The sequence below is a fragment of the Thalassophryne amazonica genome, chromosome 10 (assembly GCF_902500255.1).
Source record: "Thalassophryne amazonica chromosome 10, fThaAma1.1, whole genome shotgun sequence".
Taxonomy (NCBI): Eukaryota; Metazoa; Chordata; class Actinopteri; order Batrachoidiformes; family Batrachoididae; genus Thalassophryne; species Thalassophryne amazonica.
The window spans coordinates 76,973,860-76,999,069 of record NC_047112.1 but is presented as its reverse complement, the minus strand read 5'-3'; the positions used below and the strand labels follow the sequence as shown (position 1 = coordinate 76,999,069).

The 25,210-nt window shown below is 41.2% G+C and overlaps 2 protein-coding genes across 2 annotated transcripts; one reads left to right on the top strand and one right to left on the bottom strand.

Annotated features, from left to right (window-relative positions):
• The first annotated feature begins 1,609 nt into the window (after nt 1-1,609).
• On the top strand, nt 1,610-15,329 carry cpt2 (carnitine palmitoyltransferase 2). The gene is made up of 5 exons (XM_034180321.1): nt 1,610-2,312; nt 6,845-6,925; nt 7,046-7,152; nt 7,883-9,184; nt 13,677-15,329. The coding sequence occupies exons 1-5, from the start codon at nt 2,131-2,133 to the stop codon at nt 14,003-14,005; spliced, it is 2,001 nt and encodes a 666-aa protein (XP_034036212.1). The 5' UTR covers nt 1,610-2,130; the 3' UTR covers nt 14,006-15,329.
• Nucleotides 15,253-24,261, bottom strand: magoh (mago homolog, exon junction complex subunit). Its single transcript, XM_034180325.1, has 5 exons — nt 24,082-24,261; nt 23,819-23,877; nt 15,784-15,894; nt 15,526-15,608; nt 15,253-15,446 (listed from the first exon to the last, which is right to left on the bottom strand). Exons 1-5 carry the CDS (start codon nt 24,170-24,172, stop codon nt 15,347-15,349), a joined length of 444 nt encoding a protein of 147 aa, XP_034036216.1. The 5' UTR covers nt 24,173-24,261; the 3' UTR covers nt 15,253-15,346.
• Nucleotides 24,262-25,210: the final 949 nt, after the last annotated feature.

Sequence of the window (25,210 nt, the reverse complement as noted above, 5' to 3'; positions counted from 1 at the left end):
ACCGTTGCTCACGGGCCAAGTCTTACCATACAGTAAGACAGGAAGCACAAGGACCCAAAAAACGTGAACCTTCATTTTCCTGCAGACATATTGACAAAACCAAACACCTCTGTCCACTGAAGTCATGACTTCATAAGATCTTACCAGGCATCTCTTGGTCTCAAATTTTGATGACCTGGAGACATGAATGTCACTGCTGAGATACCATGATAATGATAATGCAAATCTAACAACAACAAAATAATCAGGAAAAACAGAAGATAGAGCAAATACACTCAACAAAAATATAAACGCAACACTTTTTGTTTTGCTCCCATTTTGTATGAGATGAACTCAAAGATCTAAAACTTTTTCCACATACACAATATCACCATTTCCCTCAAATATTGTTCACAAACCAGTCTAAATCTGTGATAGTGAGCACTTCTCCTTTGCTGAGATAATCCATCCCACCTCACAGGTGTGCCATACCAAGATGCTGATTAGACACCATGATTAGTGCACAGGTGTGCCTTAGACTGTCCACAATAAAAGGCCACTCTGAAAGGTGCAGTTTTATCACACAGCACAATTGTTTTATTGGGGGGGGATACCAGTCAGTATCTGGTGTGACCACCATTTGCCTCATGCAGTGCAACACATCTCCTTCGCATAGAGTTGATCAGGTTGTCAGTTGTGGCCTGTGGAATGTTGGTCCACTCCTCTTCAATGGCTGTGCGAAGTTGCTGGATGTTGGCAGGAACTGGTACACGCTGTCGTATACGCCGGTCCAGAGCATCCCAAACATGCTCAATGGGTGACATGTCCGGTGAGTATGCCGGCCATGCAAGAACTGGGACATTTTCAGCTTCCAAGGATTGTGTATAGATCCTTGCAACATGGGGCCGTGCATTATCCTGCTGCAACATGAGGTGATGTTCTTGGATGTATGGCACAACAATGGGCCTCAGGATCTCGTCACGGTATCTCTGTGCATTCAAAATGCCATCAATAAAATGCACCGGTGTTCTTCATCCATAACAGACGCCTGTGCACTAATCATGGTGTCTAATCAGCATCTTGATATGGCACACCTGTGAGGTGGGATGGATTATCTCAGCAAAGGAGAAGTGCTCACTATCACAGATTTAGACTGGTTTGTGAACAATATTTGAGGGAAATGGTGATATTGTGTATGTGGAAAAAGTTTTAGATCTTTGAGTTCATCTCATACAAAATGGGAGCAAAACCAAAAGTGTTGCGTTTATATTTTTGTTGAGTGTATTTCAGTGGTGGGACATCTGTACTTTATCCCAGAGTCAAGTCTGAAGTGTTTACCTTTGTGAAGGGATCTTACACATTCTGGCAAAACCCTAAACAGGCATATAATGAGAGGGTTTATGTTTAACATGTTCAAAAAAAGATGTAGGAGATATTTAGATGTAGTAAGAGAGATATTATTAAGGCTCTCTTTTTTAAAGATAATTTATTATTATTATTATTATTATTAAGAAATATACCCCCAGTCCCGCTTCACACTCCTGTACAGTAGGTGGCTGTGTTAGTTGCACTCTGTCAGGCGTCTAAGAAGAAGTTTTACAACATCGGTGTGTGACACTGGACGAAAGTGGAATTTTTTGCGCTCTTCCGAAACAAACCGCTTTTTTCGTAAGCGCGCTGCCACCTCTAGTATCGGAACGAGTCTCAGTTGCCCGGCCACTTTGCAAATTGCTTTATTTTTTAAAGGTTTCGGTTTAGCGATAGAATAAAGTGCAAGATGTATTTTTCTGAATGCATAAAAAGTTTTGAAATTTATATCTAAAAATAAATAAATAAATAAAACTTCTGCTTCCGGACCACAGCTTTGCGCACTTTCGAATATTTTGCACAATAGCGGAATTCCGATGCGGTCCAGGTTCAGATACGGAATACTTCACATTCGTGATTTGGCGTACTGTGCGGAACAGCTTTGGTACTTCCTGGTGTCGGTTTGATTTGTTGTGTGTTTTTCCTCTGTGATTTAACTATATTTACGAAACCGTATGCGGTGTTTTCTTGTCTGCTAATGTGGCTAAGCTAGGTAGCTGGTTGTCTTTTAGCTAATTTTCTGCTCGTTCTCGATGAAATACCTTGGTTTTGCTCGCTGGTGCGATGGCCAGTCTGCTTTCAATGCAACGGGTCGCCTCTCTGAAGAAATCTGGGAGTTTAATTCGTTTAAGAACGGTGACTTTGGGTTTTGATAAACGATATTACAGCACCAAAGAGGGTTCTTCTTCAGAGTATTTACACCAAAGTATTGTTCCGACCATGCATTACCAGAAGAGTTTACCCAGGTAAGAAGATAAGTGAAAATATTTCTTAACACTGCAGTAACTTAAAGTGCTGATGATTTGATTGTAATGTTAAACTAATATGACTGCAAAAATACCAGAGGTGGGACAAAGTCACCATCAAGACACTCTCAAGTCAAGTCTCATGTCATAACCACCAATTGTTTGCAAGCTGACTTGAGACTTGACATGGGACTTGCAGATTGATGACTTGCCAGTAACTTCGTCCATCCTCTGTAAAATACATTAGCTATTAGGCGAGGTGGTAGGGAGTGAAGTCACCCCACTGCAAACTCGCCTCAGGTGACGTCACCCCACTGCATCTATCCATGCTTTAAAAAAAAACAGTAATAATGAAGAATGACTACAACCCCTGGCAATAATTATGGAATCACCGGCCTCGGAGGATGTTCATTCAGTTGTTTAATTTTGTAGAAAAAAAGCAGATCACAGACATGACACAAAACTAAAGTCATTTCAAATGGCAACTTTCTGGCTTTAAGAAACACTATAAGAAATCAGGAAAAAAAAATTGTGGCAGTCAGTAACGGTTATTTTTTTAGACCAAGCAGAGGGAAAAAAATATGGACTCACTCAATTCTGAGGAATAAATTATGGAATCACCCTGTAAATTTTCATCCCCAAAACTAACACTTGCATCAAATCAGATCTGCTCGTTAGTCTGCATCTAAAAAGGAGTGATCACACCTTGGAGAGCTGTTGCACCAAGTGGACTGACATGAATCATGGCTCCAACACGAGAGATGTCAATTGAAACAAAGGAGAGGATTATCAAACTCTTAAAAGAGGGTAAATCATCACGCAGTGTTGCAAAAGATGTTGGTTGTTCAGTCAGCTGTGTCTAAAATCTGGACCAAATACAAACAACATGGGAAGGTTGTTAAAGGCAAACATACTGGTAGACCAAGGAAGACATCAAAGCGTCAAGACAGAAAACTTAAAGCAATATGTCTTAAAAATCGAAAATGCACAACAAAACAAATGAACGAATGGGAGGAAACTGGAGTCAACATCTGTGACCGAACTGTAAGAAACCGCGTAAAGGAAATGGGATTTACATACAGAAAAGCTAAACGAAAGCCAGGGATGTGCCAGTGTGATGTATAGAAATGGGCAGTGCTTCCTGCTTCTCCCATCATTGGGCTTTTTACCTGACAATTACATTCCCCGACCTTATAACATCATCTCACTAGCAAAACTTGAGTAAGAACAGTGTATTATGCTGCTGGTGTGTATAAATAATTTATTACACGAACATAACAGAATTACTAGAGTGGGGTGACTTCACCTGGGGCGAGTTTGCAGTGGGGTGACTTCACTATGAACCAGGTGGGATGACATGATTAAAAAGAGCGTATACCTAGGTAGTAACACCTGGTTTGGTCAATAGGATTGGGACTGGGTCTGCAAATTTTCTGTCAGTAAGACCCCGTTTACACCCGAGTTCATGACCGAGTTGCGATTGGAAAAACAGCCTCTGCTCACCGTCACTCTCACTGACTCCCGCTGGGGTTGTAGGCTGGTCTCAATGGGGTCTCCGTGGTCGGAAAAAGATCCCTCTTGGTCGCCATCACTCTCCAACAGGTGTGCAAGTGTATTGAACTGTTTAAAACACTCGCACAAGTTGTGCAACCAGTTAACAGATACATGGGCCTCATAATCAGACTCAATAAACTCTCACGTCTCAAGGTGATCATGTTGGTCGTAAAAGACTCTCACTTGACTATGCATGGGGTTGCATCAGTGATCACGTATATCAACATATTCTTCACTCGCACAATTCAGTCGCAGTGCAAGCTTGGTGTAAACGCAAATAACAGATCACAACAGAGACCTGCCAAGACTTGTGAGAGTTGGCAAAATGTCATGATCTTGTAGGTCTTATATAGGTCTCAGTCCATTGTAAATGGTGCATAACTCTACTGAATTTCCTGATGTGAAATTGTGATGGACACAAGTGAAGGTCTGTGAACCTCCTGTTTTGGGTCATGTTAGCATCGTTTAACATGGAATAATATGATAATAAATACAGGTGCTTATGAAGTCTTGTTGGTAATCATAGTGGCCTCTGCAGCTTGTTGGATTTAACACTAAATGTTAAATATGTGGCCAGGGTTTCAGGAATGGTTACCATCTGACTGTCTGGCATTGATGGAGGAAGTCGGACATCCCGTTCAGTGGTCATGTGACCTGCAATAACACAGCTGCCATATTAGACTAGGTGAAAGTGGGGTGAAGTGTACTGTAAATATTCAGTAAAACCTGTATATAATGGATTCAGGTGGACCAGCAAATTTTTGTTATAATCTAAATTCACTATATGTATAAAATAGGCAAAATCTGCTATATGTATGTAACGGATTAATTACAATCAAGAGGTGCAGAATGATCTCCGTGGAATCCCCAGCACCAGTTAGGCTTACGTATTTCCTTGATTAAACGCCTGACTTTGAATAGGGACCTGCCTCATTTAATGACCGGGTCAGAACTTCGTCTGGAAAAAAATAGGCGCCTGCCTTAATCAAGCACCGGATATTATGTTCATTAAAAGGATTACATTTGGTCGAGCCACTCTTTGTTTTATCCTCCGCTGTACCTTAAAATCCTAAAGCCTGATTTATGCTTCTACATCTCTGTAACTCCGTGGCCATGCAATGACGTCAACGTGCACGTGACCCTTTTTAAAGTTCTCTGTCACATTGGTGGGTGTCTTAATGCAATTTACCACAGGAACAGTGGCTTTTTCTGGACCAATTTGTCCCTCAACAAGCTCCACTTCTTTATGCAATCATCAGCCTCGAAACCAACATTACCATTATGTACTCCCTCCATGACTTGCAGGTCATTTGAGCGCCTGTTTCCCACTCTGTGTTGTAAAGTTGGTCATATTTGTGGATTTTTCTACCAGGCCTTCTATTTGATCCATAATCAAAATGTAATCTATGGGCACACTGCAAAAACTATTAAAATATGATGGGAGAGGAAGGAGTGAAACTGGAAAATTTAGCAATCACAGCCTTTGTGGTCTCCATTGTTTAACAGGTGCATTTCAGGCTACGGGAAGGGTTTGCAGCCACGCGGAGGGTTGTCTTTGGTCCGTCACACTCAGGGATTTCTGTGTGAAGCTTAACACCATATTACAGTGCAGGCAGCAAGCAGTATTTTGTTAATAATTGCCAGCCTTGAATTACGCCCTGCCTTGTTTAGATGCCAGGTCTGAGCATGGTTTGAAAAAAATAAATGCCCAGGCTTTTAATCAAGGAAATACGGCACCCACTTTCCTTGAATCTGTGAGTGTCATTGCTGAACTTCATTTTGTACCTGTGTTACTGGGCACATCCAGACTGCTCTGTCCAGTAGATGTGAGGGGTTTTTAATGGAAGATGTTTTGATCGGACAGGACGTTTTGTCTGATGTGAGTGAAAATCCGTTATACAAAATCCGGTATATACAATGTTTATTACATGGAAAACCATACAAAAACATTGGAACATCTGCTTTTGTCCAGTGAGTGCGAGTATCCGATTTATACAGTGATGGTTTAGGTGAGTTTTACTGTGTGCCAAAAGGGTATTGTGTCACTGGTTGTACAGCCAGTTTAACAAAAAATGAGGTTGTAAAAGGCAATTGACAGTATTTTTCTGCTGAGCATAAAGTAACACTGTGGCCTGTTTTTACAACTCCTCTCACATTTAATGGGTAAGAAGTTCCCCCTCATAAGAAATGTAGCGTAACAAAGTCCGAGACATATTTAGTGACCTGGAAATATTCATTAAATTAGATTAGAATAATTTGGCAATAATAGTACATGTACAAAAATGCATAAAACAAATATTGCTCCCATTGGCGTCCTCTAATGTATAATTAATCTTCCCCTGAGTTGTTTAAGGCTGTAAAAGTTATGGTTTGTATTCACAATAATGCCTTAGTTTGTCCAATTACTTCTGGAAATGGAGACACTATAACATATTACATCTACGTATAATAAACATAACATTACAGATACATCATCTAACTCATGAGAAGGAATGAAAATGCAACTGTTTTACCAATCCATTACAAAATATTACCTTTGAGACAAGATTCCAAATGTACTGGGAGTGCTGAGAGAATGGTTTCCATCAGCCAAGTTCTGAGAGCTAATGCTTCATCGGCTACGAAATGATATGGCACATGCTTTATTTTATATAGCGTGGCGTCAAGCGGGACAAACTGTGGGGCAGTGCGGGGATCAAATTTGTGCAAGTGTGCCTTAAGTCTGTTTCTCCACAGTCCTTTTCATGTTTTGAAAGCAGAATTCAACAGCAGTCAGAGAGAACTTAAGTAACACATCAACACACAAAGTAGCAGGGATTTGAACCACTGATGACTGGTTGGAAGATAACCACTCTGCTCATTGAGAATGAGAAATATGAGTCATACAGAGATACGAGGGGAGCCTTCACTGGCCCACACCTAAAGGCACTTCCAAAACATTAATTTTGTTTTTGGGTAATCCTGTGTATGTTGTTTAGGCTACCCATACCAAAACTGGAGAATACAATCAGGAGATATTTGGCTGCTCAGAGGCCTCTTTTGGATGATGATCAGTTCAGGTAGGTTTCAAAAATTAAATGTTTTAATTTCATTGCTTGAAAATTTGTTGAACAAATCATATTGATCCGACTTATACCTGCAACAATCTTCTTGTTTGTTTTTGTCTGATGTGGCCTCAGAACAACAGAGAAGCTTGCAGCAGACTTCCAGAGTGGTGCGGGGAAACAGCTGCAGGAGGAGCTGGTAGCACAAGATAAAAATAATAAGCACACAAGCTACATCTCAGGTGGCTCTGCGCTTTTGATGATTATCAGCATGAGAGATGTCTGAAGCTGGATATACACTATACAGTGATGCAATATGAATATGTGTTAAGGCTTGAAAGAAACATATCCCATATTGCACTGTTTGTGGAGTAACTGCATTAATAAAGAAATAGCTGTATACCTTGAAAGGATCTGACATCTAAGATGTGCACATGAAAGTATCCAGGACACACCCATAGGTTAGAACAGAACAACTAAAAAAGACATTAAAAAAATTAAATAGCTCTCAAAATCTTATTGTGTGGATGTCATATAACTATGCTCACAGTTTGATTAAATTGTGCATGAGATAAATAAACTTGCTGGTGCACATGGCCAAAAGGCTGCTTTGTTGTGCTGATGGTCTCAATGTACACACATCTCTGAGCAAACAAAAATCTGTTCTGTGCTCAAATGTATTTCTGTGTTTGTTGTTATGCACATAAATATGCAACAACAATGTCCCTCGTGGGAATTTGCTCTCTGAAGTTGGCACACTGCGTGCTCACGTACCATGGCACAGCACAGAACAGATACCATGTGCAAACAAACTCATCAATATGTGAACTAATGAATTAAATCGTGAATAGAAATTGTATCTCGTGTGCCTTGTAGTAATGTACATGTTTGTTTGTGGTGTGGCAGTATGATGTGTCATGTAATGTGTGGCCAGTTGAATGAATATGATCACTAATGGATGCTATCTTTCAGGACCTTGGTTTGACATGTACCTTTCTGCACGTGACTCGGTGGTGCTGAACTTCAACCCCTTCATGTCCTTCAAGCCTGATCCAAAGCCAGAGTACAATGACCAACTCATACGGGCAACCAATATGGTGTGTTCAGCAGTACGCTTTATGAAAACACTGCGAGCTGGACTACTGGCACCAGAGGTTTTCCATCTCAACCCTACAAAGAGTGACACAGACGCATTCAGGCGATTCATTCGCTGGGTCCCCTCGTCGCTGTCTTGGTTTGGAGCCTACATGGTAAATGCATATCCCCTGGACATGTCTCAGTACTTTCGCCTCTTCAACTCCACTCGCATCCCCAAACCTGGGAAAGATGAGCTTTTCACAGATGAGAATGGACGGCATCTCCTCGTCATGAGAAAGGGAAACATATACGTGTTTGACATTGTGAACCAGGATGGGAATCTGGTAAAGCCTGCAGAGATCCAGTCCCACTTGAAATACATTTTATCTGACCCAACACCAGCGCCCACCTTTCCTCTCGGGGTCCTGACCAGTGAAAACAGGGATGTGTGGGCCGGCTTGAGGGAGAAGCTGATAGCTGCTGGGAACGGAGAGGATTTACGAACTGTGGATAGCGCCCTGTTTTGTGTGTGCCTCGATGATGAGAGCATGCAGGACCATATTCATGTCTCCCACAACATGCTGCACGGCGATGGCTGCAACCGCTGGTACGACAAGTCCTTCAGCATTATACTAGCCAAAACTGGACATGCAGCTATTAATTTTGAGCACTCTTGGGGCGACGGTGTCGCAGTGCTCCGCTTTCAGAATGAGGTCTTCAAAGACGCCACAGAGCAGCCGCTGGTAAGCCCGGGATCTGACACCACTGCCGATTCAGCCTCTGCTGTGCGCAGACTCCAGTTCAAGCTGACCAGCGAGCTGGAGGCGGGCATAAAAACAGCCAAAGAGCACTTTGATTCAGCTGTAGCAAAACTCACCATTGATGCACTGGAGTTCAAGAAGGGGGGCAAGGAACAGTTAAAGAAGAACAACTTGAGTCCTGATGCTATAGTCCAGCTAGCTTTTCAGATGGGCTTCCTGAGGCAGTATGGACAAACAGTAGCCACGTATGAGTCCTGCAGCACTGCGGCATTCAAACATGGCCGCACAGAGACCATCCGGCCAGCCACCGTGCACACCAAACTCTGCTCACAGGCTTTTGTTTACCAGCGAGGCCAGCACAACTTGGAGCAGCTTCGAGCCATGCTCAACGAATGTTCTAAATACCACGGGCAGCTCACCAAAGAAGCAGCTATGGGTGGGTATTACACTTCCATCAACAGTGTTGGGGAAAGTAACTTTGGAAAGTTACTTCATTAGTTAATCTATACAGTTATATTTTACAGTTACTTCTTACTTTTACTTCATTAGCAGCTGCGGACACCTTGTCGGCAGCTGCTGAATGTAATTAATAAAGTTACTCATAATCTAATTTGGTTATTTTTAAGATTTAGTACTCAGAAAAGTAACTATTAGTTACTTTGCTGATTAGTTACTTTTCTGATTGCTCAATCTTACGAGTAACCAAGTTAGATTACTCGTTACCTTATTAGTTACATTACTTATTAGTTGCACGTTTTCTGCAGATTCTAATAAAGTAATTGCATAAAGCTGCTAATGAAGTAACTGCATAAAGCACCTGTATAAAGTAACTTGTCAGTTACTTTCCACAACACTGGCCATCAATCACCAGAGTAGAGCAGCAGTTATACGTTTGCCTGTCTGTCTTTGTGAATATCTCTAAAATATTGGGCAAACACTGACAAAGGTTTGTATGGACATGTTCAGTCGGTATTTTATCTATAATATTGCAAGATGTGGATTTCATTCATATTTTTCAAGAACCTGCCTTAAGACCAGTTTTTCTTCCATGCTCAAGACAACATCACTGTTGTCTTGAGCAGCATTCAGATAGTTGTGTGGCTGAGGCACATCTTGCCAGATAAAAGCTTGGAATGGAAACAGTGTTCCCCATTTTATGTCAATTACCTGAACTTCCAGGGTGCTTAAATTTGCTCCTTTCCTCCATTAGTGCAGCAGATAAGAGAATATTTACAGTGAAATCCTGAAAATGGTGATACAAGCATCAAATTCAGCACAAATACTAATTAGATATTGCTCTTTTGAAAAGAAAAAAAAAAAATTATTAGCCACTTGAATTTTCAATAGGCAGCCAGGTCGGGGTCAGTTGAAGAATTACAGGGGTCAAAATTAAAAGATCCAATCATATTGAAAACTATACCACATTATTTGTCTGATCATAAAGATTCAAAAAAAGGTATAGTTTGGACTATCTGTGAATGAATTCTATTGAGTTATGGGGTAAAAACAACAAGAATGGTGACAAAGGTCAGTTTCAGTTTGTACAGGGGTCAAAAGTTAAAGTTGCTCTAATTTTGGTAAAACGTGATGCAAATTATTGGTTGTTAATACGCTTTTAAAAAGAAATAGTTTGGACCATGTGTCCAAACTACTAGTTATCACGTTACAGGGTAACATATGTCACTTCTATTAGCTCAACTAATAGAAAAGTAGTTACCAATATAGTGTGTGTGTGTATACACTCAACAAAAATATAAACGCAACACTTTTGGTTTTGCTCACATTTTGTATGAGATGAACTCAAAGATCTAAAACTTTTTCCTCATACACAATATCACCATTTCCCTCAAATATTGTTCACAAACCAGTCTAAATCTGTGATAGTGAGCACTTCACCTTTGCTGAGATAATCCATCCCACCTCACAGGTGTGCCATATCAAGATGCTGATTAGACACCATGATTAGTGCACAGGTGTGCCTTAGACTGTCCACAATAAAAGGCCACTCTGAAAGGTGCAGTTTTGTTTATTTGGGGGGGGATACCAGTCAGTATCTGGTGTGACCACCATTTACCTCTTGCAGTGCAACACATCTCCTTCGCATAGAGTTGATCAGGTTGTCAATTGTGGGCTGTGGAATGTTGGTCCACTCCTCTTCGATGGCTGTGCGAAGTTGCTGGATATTGGCAGGAACTGGTACACGCTGTCGTATACGCCGGTCCAGAGCATCCCAAACATGCTCAATGGGTGACATGTCCGGTGAGTATGCCGGCCATGCAAGAACTGGGACATTTTCAGCTTCCAAGAATTGTGTACAGATCCTTGCAACATGGGGCCGTGCATTATCCTGCTGCAACATGAGGTGATGTTCTTGGATGTATGGCACAACAATGGGCCTCAGGATCTTGTCACGGTATCTCTGTGCATTCAAAATGCCATCAATAAAATGCACCTGTGTTCTTCATCCATAACAGACGCCTGCCCATACCATAACCCCACCGCCACCATGGGCCACTCGATCCACAACATTGATATCAGAAAACCGCTCACCCACACGACGCCACACACGCTGTCTGCCATCTGCCCTGAACAGTGTGAACCGGGATTCATCCGTGAAGGGAACACCTCTCCAACGTGCCAGACGCCAGCGAATATGAGCATTTGCCCACTCAAGTCGGTTACGACGACGAACTGGAGTCAGGTCGAGACCCCGATGAGGACGACGAGCATGCAGATGAGCTTCCCTGAGACGGTTTCTGACAGTTTGTGCAGAAATTCTTTGGTTATGCAAACTGATTGTTTCAGCAGCTGTCCGACTGGCTGGTCTCAGATGATCTTGGAGGTGAACATGCTGGATGTGGAGGTCCTGGGCTGGTGTGGTTACATGTGGTCTGCGATTGTGAGGCTGGTTGGATGTACTGCCAAATTCTCTGAAACGCCTTTGGAGATGGCTTATGGTAGAGAAATGAACTTTCAATACACGAGCAACAGCTCTGGTTGACATTCCTGCTCTCAGCATGCCAATTGCATGCTCCCTCAAATCTTGCGACATCTGTGGCATTGTGCTGTGTGATAAAACTGCACCTTTCAGAGTGGCCTTTTATTGTGGGCAGTCTAAGGCACACCTGTGCACTAATCATGGTGTCTAATCAGCATCTTGATATGGCACACCTGTGAGGTGGCATGGATTATCTCAGCAAAGGAGAAGTGCTCACTATCACAGATTTAGACTGGTTTATGAACAATATTTGAGGGAAATGGTGATATTGTGTATGTGGAAAAAGTTTCAGATCTTTGAGTTCATCTCATACAAAATGGGAGCAAAACCAAAAGTGTTGCGTTTATATTTTTGTTGAGTGAGTGTATATATATATATATATATATATATATATATACACGAGTATATATATATATATATATATATATATATATACACAACCCCAATTCCGGTGAAGTTGGGACGTTGTGTAAAATGTAAATAAAAACAGAATACAATGATTTGCAAATCCTCTTCAACCTATATTCAATGGAATACACCACAAAGACAAGATATTTAATGATCACTTTGTTGTTTTTGTGCAAATATTTGCTCATTTTGAAATGGATGCCTGCAACACATTTCAAAAAAGTTGGGACAGGGCAACAAAAGACTGCAAAAGTTGATGAATGCTCAAAGAACACCCAGTTGGAAACAGGTGAGTGTCATGATTGGGTATAAAAGGAGCATCCCCAAAAGACTCAGCCATTCACGAGTAAAGATGGGGCGAGGATCACCACTTTGTGAACAACTGTGTGAAAAAATACTCCAACAGTTTAAGAACAATGTTTCTCAACGTTCAATTGCAAGGAATTTCGGGATTCCATCATCTACCATGGGCGCAATTTGGTGGGGGATAGGGGGGACATGTCCCCCCCACCTTTTCAACCAGGGGGGACAGAATATGGTATCCCCCCCCCCACCTTCTGACATATGTGTGTACTTCAAACATGCTATGCCAGTCTTATGTGCAAAACCATGTCAGAATAGTATCTTTGTTTCTGCAAGTTTGTATTTTTAGCAGCATTGACTTGTTTACAACACCTGTTTCTTGTTTGTCACATTCAGAATTTTCTGGGACTGCATTTGCACACATTTGAAATCAAAAATAGATGCCTCTAGGGACTAGTGTCTACACATAAGTATCAGTGGACCATCTGCTAATTTACTAAATTTTGAAAGTTAGAAAAGGAAATCAGAAAAGCTATCTGGGACCTCAGAAAGCCCATCTGCAATTATTGCTTGATCTCCAAAATCAGTCTATGCAAGCAACATTATGTTTAGTATGAGTGTTGTCATTAGTGCCACTTTGAAAATTAAATTCATAATAAGTAATTTATCCTAAAGTTATGATGAACTTATGCAAAAAGTTATGAACTTATGCAAAAACAAATCTTGAGGAAAAAAATACACTTGCACTTGGTTTCAGTCCAGAATGTTGGTGGTTCAAACCCCTCTCCTGCCACATTTGTCTATGTAATGTGGCGTTACATCAGGAAGGACATCTGTTGTAAAACTTGTGCCAAATCAACAAACAGATCAACCTCGGATTTGCTGTATCGACCCCGAGTGGAACCTAGGGGAACAGCCGAAGGGACTTTTTATCATTTGTCAGCTGGCCAAAACAGTGCTAACTTGTTTGAGTTACAGCCAGATGTTTCTCCTAAAGTAACTTCAAACTTTAAAAATAAGCTTGTCACAGTTAAGAGCATTAAACCAAATTTTCAACTTGTTTCTGATAAACTTGATTTTTACAATAGCTGCCCATTATTGGCAATAAGCTTACAGATTTCTGTACTATCAACTATTTCTGCACCTGCTGTAACCTCTGCAGTTACAGGTGTGATCCCACCCCAGACACTTTACACTTCCAACTGCATTTTTTCTCCAGGCCAAGGCTTTGACCGCCATCTGTTTGCCCTGCGGTACCTGGCTCATTCTGCTGGCCAGACCCTGCACAGCTTTTACACAGACCCAGCATACTCTGCCATCAACCACAATATCCTCTCTACCAGCACCCTCTCAAGTCCAGCTGTCAACCTCGGTGGTTTTGCCCCGGTGGTACCAGACGGGTTTGGCATTGGCTACGGTGTTCATGACGACTGGATTGGCTGCAACGTGTCGAGCTACCCAGCTCGAAATGTCCACGAGTTCCTGCAGTGTGTACATAAGTCTTTAGAGGACATTTTCTCTGTGTTGGAAGGACAGCCACTCAGCTAAATAAAGAATACTTGAAGGATGCAGTTTAATTATGTGGTGACTATAATTAGTGTTTTACAAAATAGGAACAGATCTGTGTTTTCTTATTTATCTATTCTGTATTATAAAATTATGATTTATTCACATCACAGATAAAGATTTTTGGAGGCGGTCTAAATACTGCAGGGGCAAGAGCAGCTCACCATCCTGTAAGATCCTGAAAGCGTGTGGCATGAATGTCAAAAATCAGATGTACTGTAATTACTGTCGTGTGAGTCAGTGTACACAAAGTGTCATTCGTATTGATCCATAACTGATTTTGTCTACAACTCTTAACTGGAAAAGGATCTTTTTACAAGCCATTTTTGCACTGTTACAGACTCTCAGCTTTATTGGTGCACTACAACTTAAGTACAAAATTGAAAATACGGTGTGATTCTACAGTAAATCTGTGTAGGCACTTCTCAAAAACTGCAAGACTAATGACGGAAGTCACCAAGAAACCTAACTGGAATTATAGGTGTCTGTCTGGAGAAACTGCATAATCCAAAGTCCCTTTACTCTCAGTCTGACTCAAGAAAATTGGTTGAAAGTGTTAATTTACTGTAAAGTCTTCATAGGCACCAATTACAGTATCCGGTATACAATTTTTATTCCTGGTATGAAATATTGGGGGGATACAGCAATCAGCATGTCCGTGATATCTCAAGAACCAGTTGACCAATTTCATTCATATTTAGCATAAGGGTGTACTTGGTTGACCCCCCACACACACACACACACACACACACGTCACTATGGTGAGCTTGGGGTCAATTTCAAGGCTAACCCTGGTTAGCGCAATATCTCAAGAAACAGTTGATCAGTTTTCATTCATATTTGGCATATTTTTTAACATAATTTAAATTCTATACTTAAACCTGGGGCGCCAATTTTTCTGACCACTATAGCTGTGTCTTAATGTGAAGTGCCAGTTGAAGGTTTTTGGGTAAACTCTAACTGCTGAGATATTCTTTTTTTTTTCTAAGTTACTATTCTCTGTGACTCATAATAGAAGCAAAGGCAGTGCTTTATCAAGTTGTGAATTTTGCTTATGTTGACAAAGAATCGATTTGACCAACTTGTTAAATCATTAGGTGGCATTTCTGTTGGTTGTAAATGAATGCATTCTGAAATAAAGTCACCTTGGATCACATTTATTCTTCCCTCAATTATACAGCACGAACAATCACAGGCAACATTCCCACATAACTAATCAAATAGACTTCTTACCTTTGAGCTTTTATTTAAAATAAACAGTTTTGTCAAAAGCAAATGTACAAATGTGGTAACAAACTGGTTAAAGGAAATAAAAGTATAAATTTAGATGGGCTTAATCTTGAAGTGTAGACCAATGAGACTGAAGACCAGGCATTTCAGATCCTGAACCAGGTAATAGAACACACGAAGGCCTTCAGGGTCCCTGAAAGAAGTAAAAAAAAAGACGTTTCAATGAATGTGGCCGGCTGGAATGATACATAAGCACCAGACAAAATACTTACTTTGACTGGTTGACGTCAATCAAAGAGCCAATTTTTGACGTTGTGAATGAAATGTGTTCATCTCCGATGACTATCTCTAGTTCCTATAAAAGTTGGGGTTAAAAAAAAAATCACGTAAATGATCAGTGAGTTAATGTGTCAGCTACTCAGCCACATTTATCATTGATGATGGAATTAAAATCAGCAGAAATTTAGTGAAGTCACATAGAGAACCTTTAAACAGGGAAAATCTAGTTAACTTTTCTAAGGAAAACAGACCTGTCTGCCAACTCTGTCGGGAGGCGGCCATAACGCGTCGTCTTCTTTGGTGATCTCACTGTCATCAATGATCCTCTTCAGCTCCTCCATCACACTCTTGTGTACGTACGCCTAGTTTATTTAAAAATAATAATAAATGGGGGGGGGGGGGGGGGTACATCACACAAAATAATAGTTGAACTTTATAACCTCAAGAGCAAAATGATGCACCGACATCAGGATAACATTATGCTGTGTGTGTGTGTGTGTGTGTGTGTGAGTGAGTGTGTGTGAGAGAGAGAGAATACTGGCTTCCATAATTTGCGGCAGACTGAATATTTGGTTATTGTAGTTTACGTAAACACTGTTTTATTATTTATTCATTCAGGTCATATTTTATAGGGATGTCACAATAAAGTCAAAACCCATTTGGGTCTACAGCAGAAGGTTCTTGGTTCAAGCCCACCCCTGCCCATTCTCCATCTTACGTGGAGTTGTGTCAGGAAGGGCACCCAGCGAAAAACTTGTGCCAAATCAACATGCATATCCATCTCGGGTCTGCTGTGGCGACCCCGGAGGAAAACGGGAGAAGCTGAAAGAACTTTTTTTTTTAATACAAGTAATTCATTAGGGGTGGTGGCCAAGTGGTTAATGCGCTTGGTTTCAGTGCAGAAGGTTCCGGGTTCAAATCCCACCCCTGCCACATTTCTCCATGTAATGTGGAGTTGAGTCAGGAAGGGCACCCAGCGTAAAACCTGTGTCAATTCAACATGCAGATCCACCTTAGATTTGCTGTGGTGACCCCGAGTGCAAACAAGAGAGCAGCCAAAGGGACTTACATACAAGTAGTTCATTACCCCTTCGCTCATTATCAGTTCCATAAAACAAGTTTAAAATAATCTATATACATAAATGGCTACTTTTGTCTTTCTGTCTGTCCGGAATAGGCTCTAAAACTACAAAAGGTGAACTCCCCAAAGTTACATATTCTGAACCACCATGACATGGGCTACAACCTGGTACTATTTTCAAACAAAAACATTAATATTAAGACAACAATATTAATAATCTGATACATACAGTTGAACCATATGTACCTCAGTGGCAGTTGAACTCCAGCACAAATCTCTCAGCTTTAACAGCTGGCCGCTGTCAATCCACATGAATTTTGATAAAAGTTATACACAATCACTATGATATAATACTTATCAGAATACAGCCTATTCCTTCTTGGAATGAAGGTTTTCACTCTTAGCAGAGAGCTTTCAATCACAGGCTGTAAATTAAACTTTAAAAGTTTACTGGAAGGCTGTAAATTAAACTTTAAAAGTTTACTGGATAAAATATCAAGCTTTGTCTTTTCTTGCAATTTGTACATGTATTTCTAAACATTTGCACATTTTCTAAAAATAAAGGTGTAGAGTGTACATGATGTGTATAAATTGCCTAGCGTTGATCATAATGTATCAGGCAAACGCATGTTTTCTGTATCACAATGGCACTCTGCAGATCATTTGAAAAAGTGATGTACTGCTGATGGGGCAGCACCCTTTAAATCAGCCAGTAAGTGGGCATAGAGCCTGTGTTCTCCAATGGCGCGTTGTATATAGGCTGCTCATTATGATGTAAATATCATAAATTAAATTTTGTTATTTATCAACTCTTCACAACCTGCTGCCCTATTATAATAGTGCACTAGCTTTGGGGTTGATCTAATAGTTTTGGTATGTTGATGTTTCATGGCTCAAACTGTTTTTAGTGGTCAAACCACTTTTATTACAATTGAAAAGATTGTTTGTTCTCTAAATATACCCCCCTTGTTTCTTTCACCTTCTCACTGCTTCTGTGAACTCTGAGAGCTTCACCGGCCTCTACTGGTGGTTGGCTCTCACTGCGGTATTGTATCACTTCCTGTTCCGGAGCACAACGGTGTTTTGCTGTATCTGTTAGCTGTTTAATCTGCGCAGTTAGATTGATCTACTTAACTAGATAACGATTTGTTTCACAGTGTAATCTTCACGTGCCTCCCTCCCTCTGCTGAATCACCTCTAAATTCTTTACACATTATTGACTTTCTGTGTTTTTAGGAATCCGCTAGCTTAGCGCAGCTACTAGCTCTTAGCCGGTTTAGCATGGCGGCTTCTCCTGTCTCTCCCGCACTTTTCTGCTCTGGGTGTGAAATGTTTAGTTATTCCTCGGCCTCCTTTAGCAGTAATGGTACTTGTAATAAGTGTAGCTTATTCGTAGCTTTGGAGGCCAGGCTGGGCGAATTGGAGACTCGGCTCCGCACCTTGGAAAATCCTACAGCTAGCCAGGCCCCTGTAGTCGGTGCGGACCAAGGTAGCTTAACCGCCGTTAGTTTCCCTCCGGCAGATCCCGAGCAGCCGAGAAAGCAGGCCGACTGGGTGACTGTGAGGAAGAAGCGTAGTCCTAAACAGAAGCCCCGTGTACACCGCCAACCCGTTCACATCTCTAACCGTTTTTCCCCACTCAGCGACACACCCGCCGAGGATCAAACTCTGGTTATTGGCGACTGTTTTGAGAAATGTGAAGTTAGTGACACCAGCAACCATAGTCAATTGTCTTCCGGGGGCCAGAGCAGGCGACATTGAAGGAAATTTGAAACTGCTGGCTAAGGCTAAGCGTAAATTTGGTAAGATTGTAATTCACGTCGGCAGTAATGACACCCGGTTACGCCAATCGGAGGTCACTAAAATTAACATTGAATCGGTATGTAACTTTGCAAAAACAATGTCGGACTCTGTAGTTTTCTCTGGGCCTCTCCCCAATCGGACCGGGAGTGACATGTTTAGCCACATGTTCTCCTTGAATTGCTGGCTGTCTGAGTGGTGTCCAAAAAATGAGGTGGGCTTCATAGATAATTGGCAAAGCTTCTGGGGAAAACCTGGTCTTGTTAGGAGAGACGGCATCCATCCCACTTTGGATGGAGCAGCTCTCATTTCTAGAAATCTGGCCAATTTTCTTAAATCCTCCAAGCCGTGACTATCCAGGGTTGGGACCAGGAAGCAGAGCTGTAGTCTTACACACCTCTCTGCAGCTTCTCTCCCCCTGCCATCCCCTCATTACCCCATCCCCGTAGAGACGGTGCCTGCTCCCAGACCACCAATAACCAGCAAAAATATATTTAAGCATAAAAATTCAAAAAGAAAAATAATATAGCACCTTCAACTGCACCACAGATTAAAACAGTTAAATGTGGTCTATTAAACATTAGATCTCTCTCTTCTAAGTCTCTGTTAGTAAATGATATAATAATTGATCAACATATTGATTTATTCTGCCTTACAGAAACCTGGTTACAGCAGGATGAATATGTTAGTTTAAATGAGTCAATACCCCCGAGTCACACTAACTGCCAGAACACTCGTAGCATGGGCCGAGGCGGAGGATTAGCAGCAATCTTCCACTCCAGCTTATTAATTAATCAAAAACCCAGACAGAGCTTTAATTCATTTGAAAGCTTGACTCTTAGTCTTGTCCATCCAAACTGGAAGTCCCAAAAAACAGTTTTATTTGTTGTTATCTATCGTCCACCTGGTCGTTACTGTGAGTTTCTCTGTGAATTTTCGGACCTTTTGTCTGACTTAGTGCTTAGCTCAGATAAGATAATTATAGTGGGCGATTTTAACATCCACACAGATGCTGAGAATGACAGCCTCAACACTGCATTTAATCTATTGTTACACTCGATTGGCTTTGCTCAAAATGTAAATGAGTCCACCCACCACTTTAATCATACCATATCTTGTTCTGACTTATGGTATGGAAATTGAAGACTTAACAGTATTCCCTGAAAACCCCCTTCTGTCTGATCATTTCTTAATAACATTTACATTTACTCTGATGGACTACCCAGCAGTGGGGAATAAGTTTCATTACAGTAGAAGTCTTTCAGAAAGCACTGTAACTAGGTTTAAGGATATGATTCCTTCTTTATGTTCTCCAATGCCATATACCAACACAGGGCAGAGTAGCTACCTAAACTCTGTGAGTGAGATAGATTATCTCGTCAATAGTTTTACATCCTCATTGAGGACAACTTTGGATGCTGTAGCTCCTCTGAAAAAGAGAGCCTTAAATCAGAAGTGCCTGACTCCGTGGTATAACTCACAAACTCGCAGCTTAAAGCAGATAACCCGTAAGTTGGAGAGGAAATCGCGTCTCACTAATTTAGAAGATCTTCACTTAGCCTGGAAAAAGAGTCTGTTGCTCTATAAAAAAAGCCCTCCGTAAAGCTAGGACATCTTACTACTCATCACTAATTGAAGAAAATAAGAACAACCCCAGGTTTCTTTTCAGCACTGTAGCCAGGCTGACAAAGAGTCAGAGCTCTATTGAGCCAAGTATTCCTTTAACTAGTAATGACTTCATGACTTTCTTTGCTAATAAAATTTTAACTATTAGACAAAAAATTACTCAAAACCATCCCAAAGACATATCATTCTCTTTGGCTGCTTTCAGTGATGCTGGTATTTGGTTAGACTCTTTCTCTCTGATTGTTCTGTCTGAGTTATTTTCATTAGTTACTTCCTCCAAACCATCAACATGTCTATTAGACCCCATTCCTACCGGGCTGCTCAAAGAAGCCCTACCATTAATTAATGCTTCGATCTTAAATATAATCAATCTATCTTTATTAGTTGGCTATGTACCACAGGCTTTTAAGGTGGCAGTAATTAAACCATTACTTAAAAAGCCATCACTTGACCCAGCTATCTTAGCTAATTATAGGCCAATCTCCAACCTTCCTTTTCTCTCAAAAATTCTTGAAAGGGTAGTTGTAAAACAGCTAACTGATCATCTGCAGAGGAATGGTGTATTTGAAGAGTTTCAGTCAGGTTTTAGAATTAATCATAGTACAGAAACAGCATTAGTGAAGGTTACAAATGATCTTATGGCCTCAGACAGTGGACTCATCTCTGTGCTTGTTCTGTTAGACCTCAGTGCTGCTTTTGATACTGTTGACCATAAAATTTTATTACAGAGATTAGAGCATGCCATAGGTATTAAAGGCACTGTGCTGCGGTGGTTTGAATCATATTTATCTAATAGATTACAATTTGTTCATGTAATGGGGAATCTTCTTCACAGACTAAGGTTAATTATGGAGTTCCACAAGGTTCTGTGCTAGGAACAATTTTATTCACTTTATACATGCTTCCCTTAGGCAGTATTATTAGACAGCATTGCTTAAATTTTCCATGTAATGTGGAGTTGCGTCAGGAAGGGCATCCGGCGTAAAACTTGTGCCAATTCAACATGCAGATCCACCTTGGATTTGCTGTGGCGACCCCAAGTGCAAACAAGGGAGCAGCCGAAGGGACTTACTTTACCGTGAAACCGATATAATTTAGAAAAATACCATGATATACATTTTTGGTCATACCGTCCAGCACTACTCTTAAGGCTATGAAATTGGGCTATTAGTTAAAAAAAAAAAAAAAAAGTAGAAAAGGGGATGTTCACAATAATAGTAGTGTGGCATTCAGTCAGTGAGTTCGTCAATTTTGTGGAACAAACAGGTGTGAATCAGGTGTCCCCTATTTAAGGATGAAGCCAGCACCTGTTGAACATGCTTTCTCTTTGAAAGCCTGAGGAAAATGGGACGTTCAAGACATTGTTCAGACAAACAGCGTAGTTTGATTAAAAAGTTGATTGGTGAAAGGAAAACTTATACGCAGGTGCAAAAAATTATAGGCTGTTCATCTACAATGATCTCCAATGCTTTAAAATGGACAAAAAACTAGAGACGCGTGGAAGAAAATGGAAAACAACCATCAAAATGGATAGAAGAATAACCAGAATGGCAAAGGCTCACCCATTGATCAGCTCCAAGATGATCAAAGACAGTCTGGAGTTACCTGTAAGTGCTGTGACAGTTAGAAGACACCTGTGTGAAGCTAATTTATTTGCAAGAATCCCCCTCAAAGTCCCTCTGTTAAATAAAAGACGTGCAGAAGAGGTTACAATTTGCCAAAGAACACATCAACTGGCCTAAAGAGAAACGGAGGAATATTTTGTGGACTGATGAGTGTGTTCATGAATTTTCAGTGGGCAGCCAAGGTAGGGGACAATTGAAGAATTACACAGAGGTCAAAATTTTAAAATTCTCACTATTTGTCTGATCATAAAGATACCAAAAAGGTATAGTTTGGACTATCTATGACTGAATTCTATGAAGATATGGGGTAAAAATGGCAAAAATTGTGACAAAAGTCAATTTCATTATGTACAGGGGTCAAAAGTTAAAGTTCGTGATGCAAATTATTGATTGAGCTAATAGGATTAAGTAAGTAAGTCCCTTCGGCTGCTCCCTTGTTTGTACTTGGGGTCGCCACAGTAAATTCGAGGTGGATCTGCATCTTGAATTGGCACAAGTTTTACGCCGGATGCCCTTCCTGACACAACTCCACATTACATAGGATTAATAAATGGAATACTAGTCTTGACCGGTGGCTCAGGCATCTTTTCCGGATGCCCCCTGGACCCCCTTCCTGACACAACTCCACATTACATAGTATTAATAAATGGAATACTAGTCTTGACCGGTGGCTCAGGCATCTTTTCCGGATGCCCCCTGGACGCCTCGCTGGAGAGGTGTTCCGGGCACGTCCCATTGGGAGGAGGACCCGGGGAAGACCCATGACACGCTGGAGGGACTATGTCTCCCCGGAGGAGCTGGGGGAGGTGTGTGTGTGGATCGGGAGGTCTGGGCGGCTTTGCTTGAGCTGCTGCCCCCGCAACCCGACTCCGGATAAAGCGGAAGAAAATGGATGGATGGATGGATAGTTTTGACCGTGTTGAATGTTGGCTTCAGTGGCATATAACATATGTTACTACCCTGTAATACTAAACTAAGTATGACACATGGTGCAGACTATTCCGTTTTAAAACCCTATGTGCTGCCCATGGAAGCAGAGGAGTCAGATTCATAATGAAATAATCTAAACAGTTTATGTGCTGAGGATCGTACAGTCACTTGCCCAGTTCTGGATCATTGCCAGTTCCGGATCACTGCTGTAGTATCTGTGCCGCAGTTTCTCGTAATCAGTGCGAATAAGCTAATACTTGGTACCAATGGAAAGATTGATGTTTTGTCGACAAACGACCACAAGCTCGTCCGGATCCAGCCATCCTTGTGATCAGCAGAGGAATCAAAACGTCTGGTGTCTGCGGTGTGCGCGCTTTTTCTAACCGACTCATTCCTGCAAGTTTTAAAGTAACGATCTCTAAAACGTTGCAAAGGTGAGTTAGCCATTCGGTGTTTTTGGTTCTAGAGTGGGAAAATACTTACTTACTTGGGTAGAAAATGTCCGTGTGTTATGTCTTGCTGTTTAATTGCTGCACGCATTTATCTCCGACGCGAAAATTTGCCGGTTGTGGGTCACTGAAGCAGCAGCCTCGTGTCAGTACTTGTGAGCCATGTGTACTTTGGGGGTCATCTCAAAATCATGAATGGGCATGAATGTGGGGGCTTTTACTTTTTAATTCGGGAGAAATCTCACCTCCACACTTCATTTTTTGCTCGTAAAAACGTATAATAGTGCCTTAAGAAACTAAGTAAATTCTCATTTAATAAGTATAATTTATATCATTTTGTGTTCAAAACACATTCTCAGGCACAGTGTGTATCATTCTGCATTAGAAGGGCTCCAGCCAGATGCTAGGAATGCCCCCAAAGTGTCGTGATCCAGAACCGGGCAAAGTGATCCATTTCCGGCAAATATTTGCACCACACATAATGTGGCTTCACACTTTAAGTAGAAGGGCTACCCCATCCAGACTTATGCCCAATACAACAATACCCAATAAAGGATATTTAGTTGCATTATGGCTCCGTATAGAGGGACTTTAAAAAGGTGATCCGGAACTGGGCAACCGTCTGTAGCTGTCATTTATTTCTCTCGCAAGATACGGGAACACCAGCTCCACAAACAGGCAACCTCAATTTTCTTTGGTTACATTTTTTTAATAGTGGAAATGTTTATAGCTTATATATAGTACAAGAGGTTTGATGAGCGACGTAAATTCTTACCTCTTTTCTGATCATGACGTCGTTCTTGTAGTTGCTGTTGTTTGCGTACCTCAGTTTACCTGCAAATAAATATTCAGCGTGAAACGCAAACAAAACTTCATTTACTATCATTCTCTCTCTGACTCAGTCCACATAACTTATACTTATAAAGTAGCGCGTTGTATTTTAGGTCCATTCAAAGCCCGCTGCGGCCTCGCTAACCAGTTAGCTCACACACATACACAAAAGCGAATACAACAGAACTATTGGGGGACCGAACATACCATCAGGTCTGAACTCGAACTCTAAAAATTCGTGCCCAAACTTTCCTTTGTGCCCAACATAATACCTCAAATAGAAATCGCTTGTTGACATTTTTACTCAGAAAAACCCTAAAATGTGTTCTAGTCTGGACGACGCTGCCTCGCTGCGTTCTTTTTCTTCTTCTATGGTGTTTAACGGCAGCCGGCATCCTTATTGTTGCAGTGCTGCCACCTTCTGCATCAGTCCGTTATAGCAGTACTAAATCCTCTCAATAAGTCCAGTACGTGTCCTGTATTTAAAAAAAAACATCACTTCCACCTCCCACTCGACCCTATCTCTAAAATACTTGCTACAGAAACTTCTTTCTGGCCTGTTCGTCTAAATTCTGAGAGAAGCTCTTGCCTTGCTCTGGAGTATTTATTACATTACACGAGGACATGCTGCACTGTCTCTAGCTGTGGACATTCCAAACATAGTCCATCCTGATGCTTTCCAGAGTACTGTTCAAGAAAGTATGACCAGTTCTCAGTCTAGCAATAGTAACATCATCCTTTCGTTTCCACCCTTTCCTCTGACAGCTCTTTCCTGAATCTGTCGCTCTGCTAGTTATTGAAAATAAATGCTTACCCTCTCCTGCTCCCAGCATTTTTTCCATTGTAAATTAATTTCCCTCCATACTATAAACTTGCCCTATGCTTTGGAAAAAATTGATATTGATGTCTGTGTTTTTTTTTGTCACCACTTTCATGGCCAACCTATGCACCTTCTCATTTAGTTAGGATACCTATATGTGCTGGAACCCAGATCAATATTATCTCAACCCCTTTCCTTGCCACATCCCTAATGGCCAAAACAATGTCGTAAATGAGGTCTTGCCAACTCCTGGATGAACCTGTCCCAATACTATTGATAGGTGACACAGAGTCACTGCACACCAACACTTTACAATGATAACTCTGTGACACCCATTGGACTGCCATTAGAATAGCCAATAACTCCACTGTAAATATATCAGAAAATCTGATGCACTCTTGCATTACTTAATATTCCATCCTTAGACTACAAAAGCTGCTCCAGGAGCACCTGTTTCTGGGTCCTTCGACCCGTCAGTAAAAAGTAACACATGTTCTTGGTACCTCTCTGTTACTT

Bases quoted from the DNA above. Each gene is read 5' to 3' on its own strand.
- cpt2 (XM_034180321.1), top strand. From the start codon at position 2,131: ATGGCCAGTCTGCTTTCAATGCAACGGGTCGCCTCTCTGAAGAAATCT. The intron at 2,313-6,844 runs GTAAGAAGATAA...TATGTTGTTTAG, and splicing joins TACCAGAAGAGTTTACCCAG to GCTACCCATACCAAAACTGG. The intron at 7,153-7,882 runs GTGGCTCTGCGC...GCTATCTTTCAG, and splicing joins GCACACAAGCTACATCTCAG to GACCTTGGTTTGACATGTAC.
- magoh (XM_034180325.1), bottom strand. From the start codon at position 24,172: ATGTCAACAAGCGATTTCTATTTGAGGTATTATGTTGGGCACAAAGGA. The intron at 15,895-23,818 runs GTAAGAATTTAC...TAAATAAACTAG, and splicing joins ACGTCATGATCAGAAAAGAG to GCGTACGTACACAAGAGTGT. The intron at 15,609-15,783 runs GTCTGTTTTCCT...CAACTTTTATAG, and splicing joins CCGACAGAGTTGGCAGACAG to GAACTAGAGATAGTCATCGG.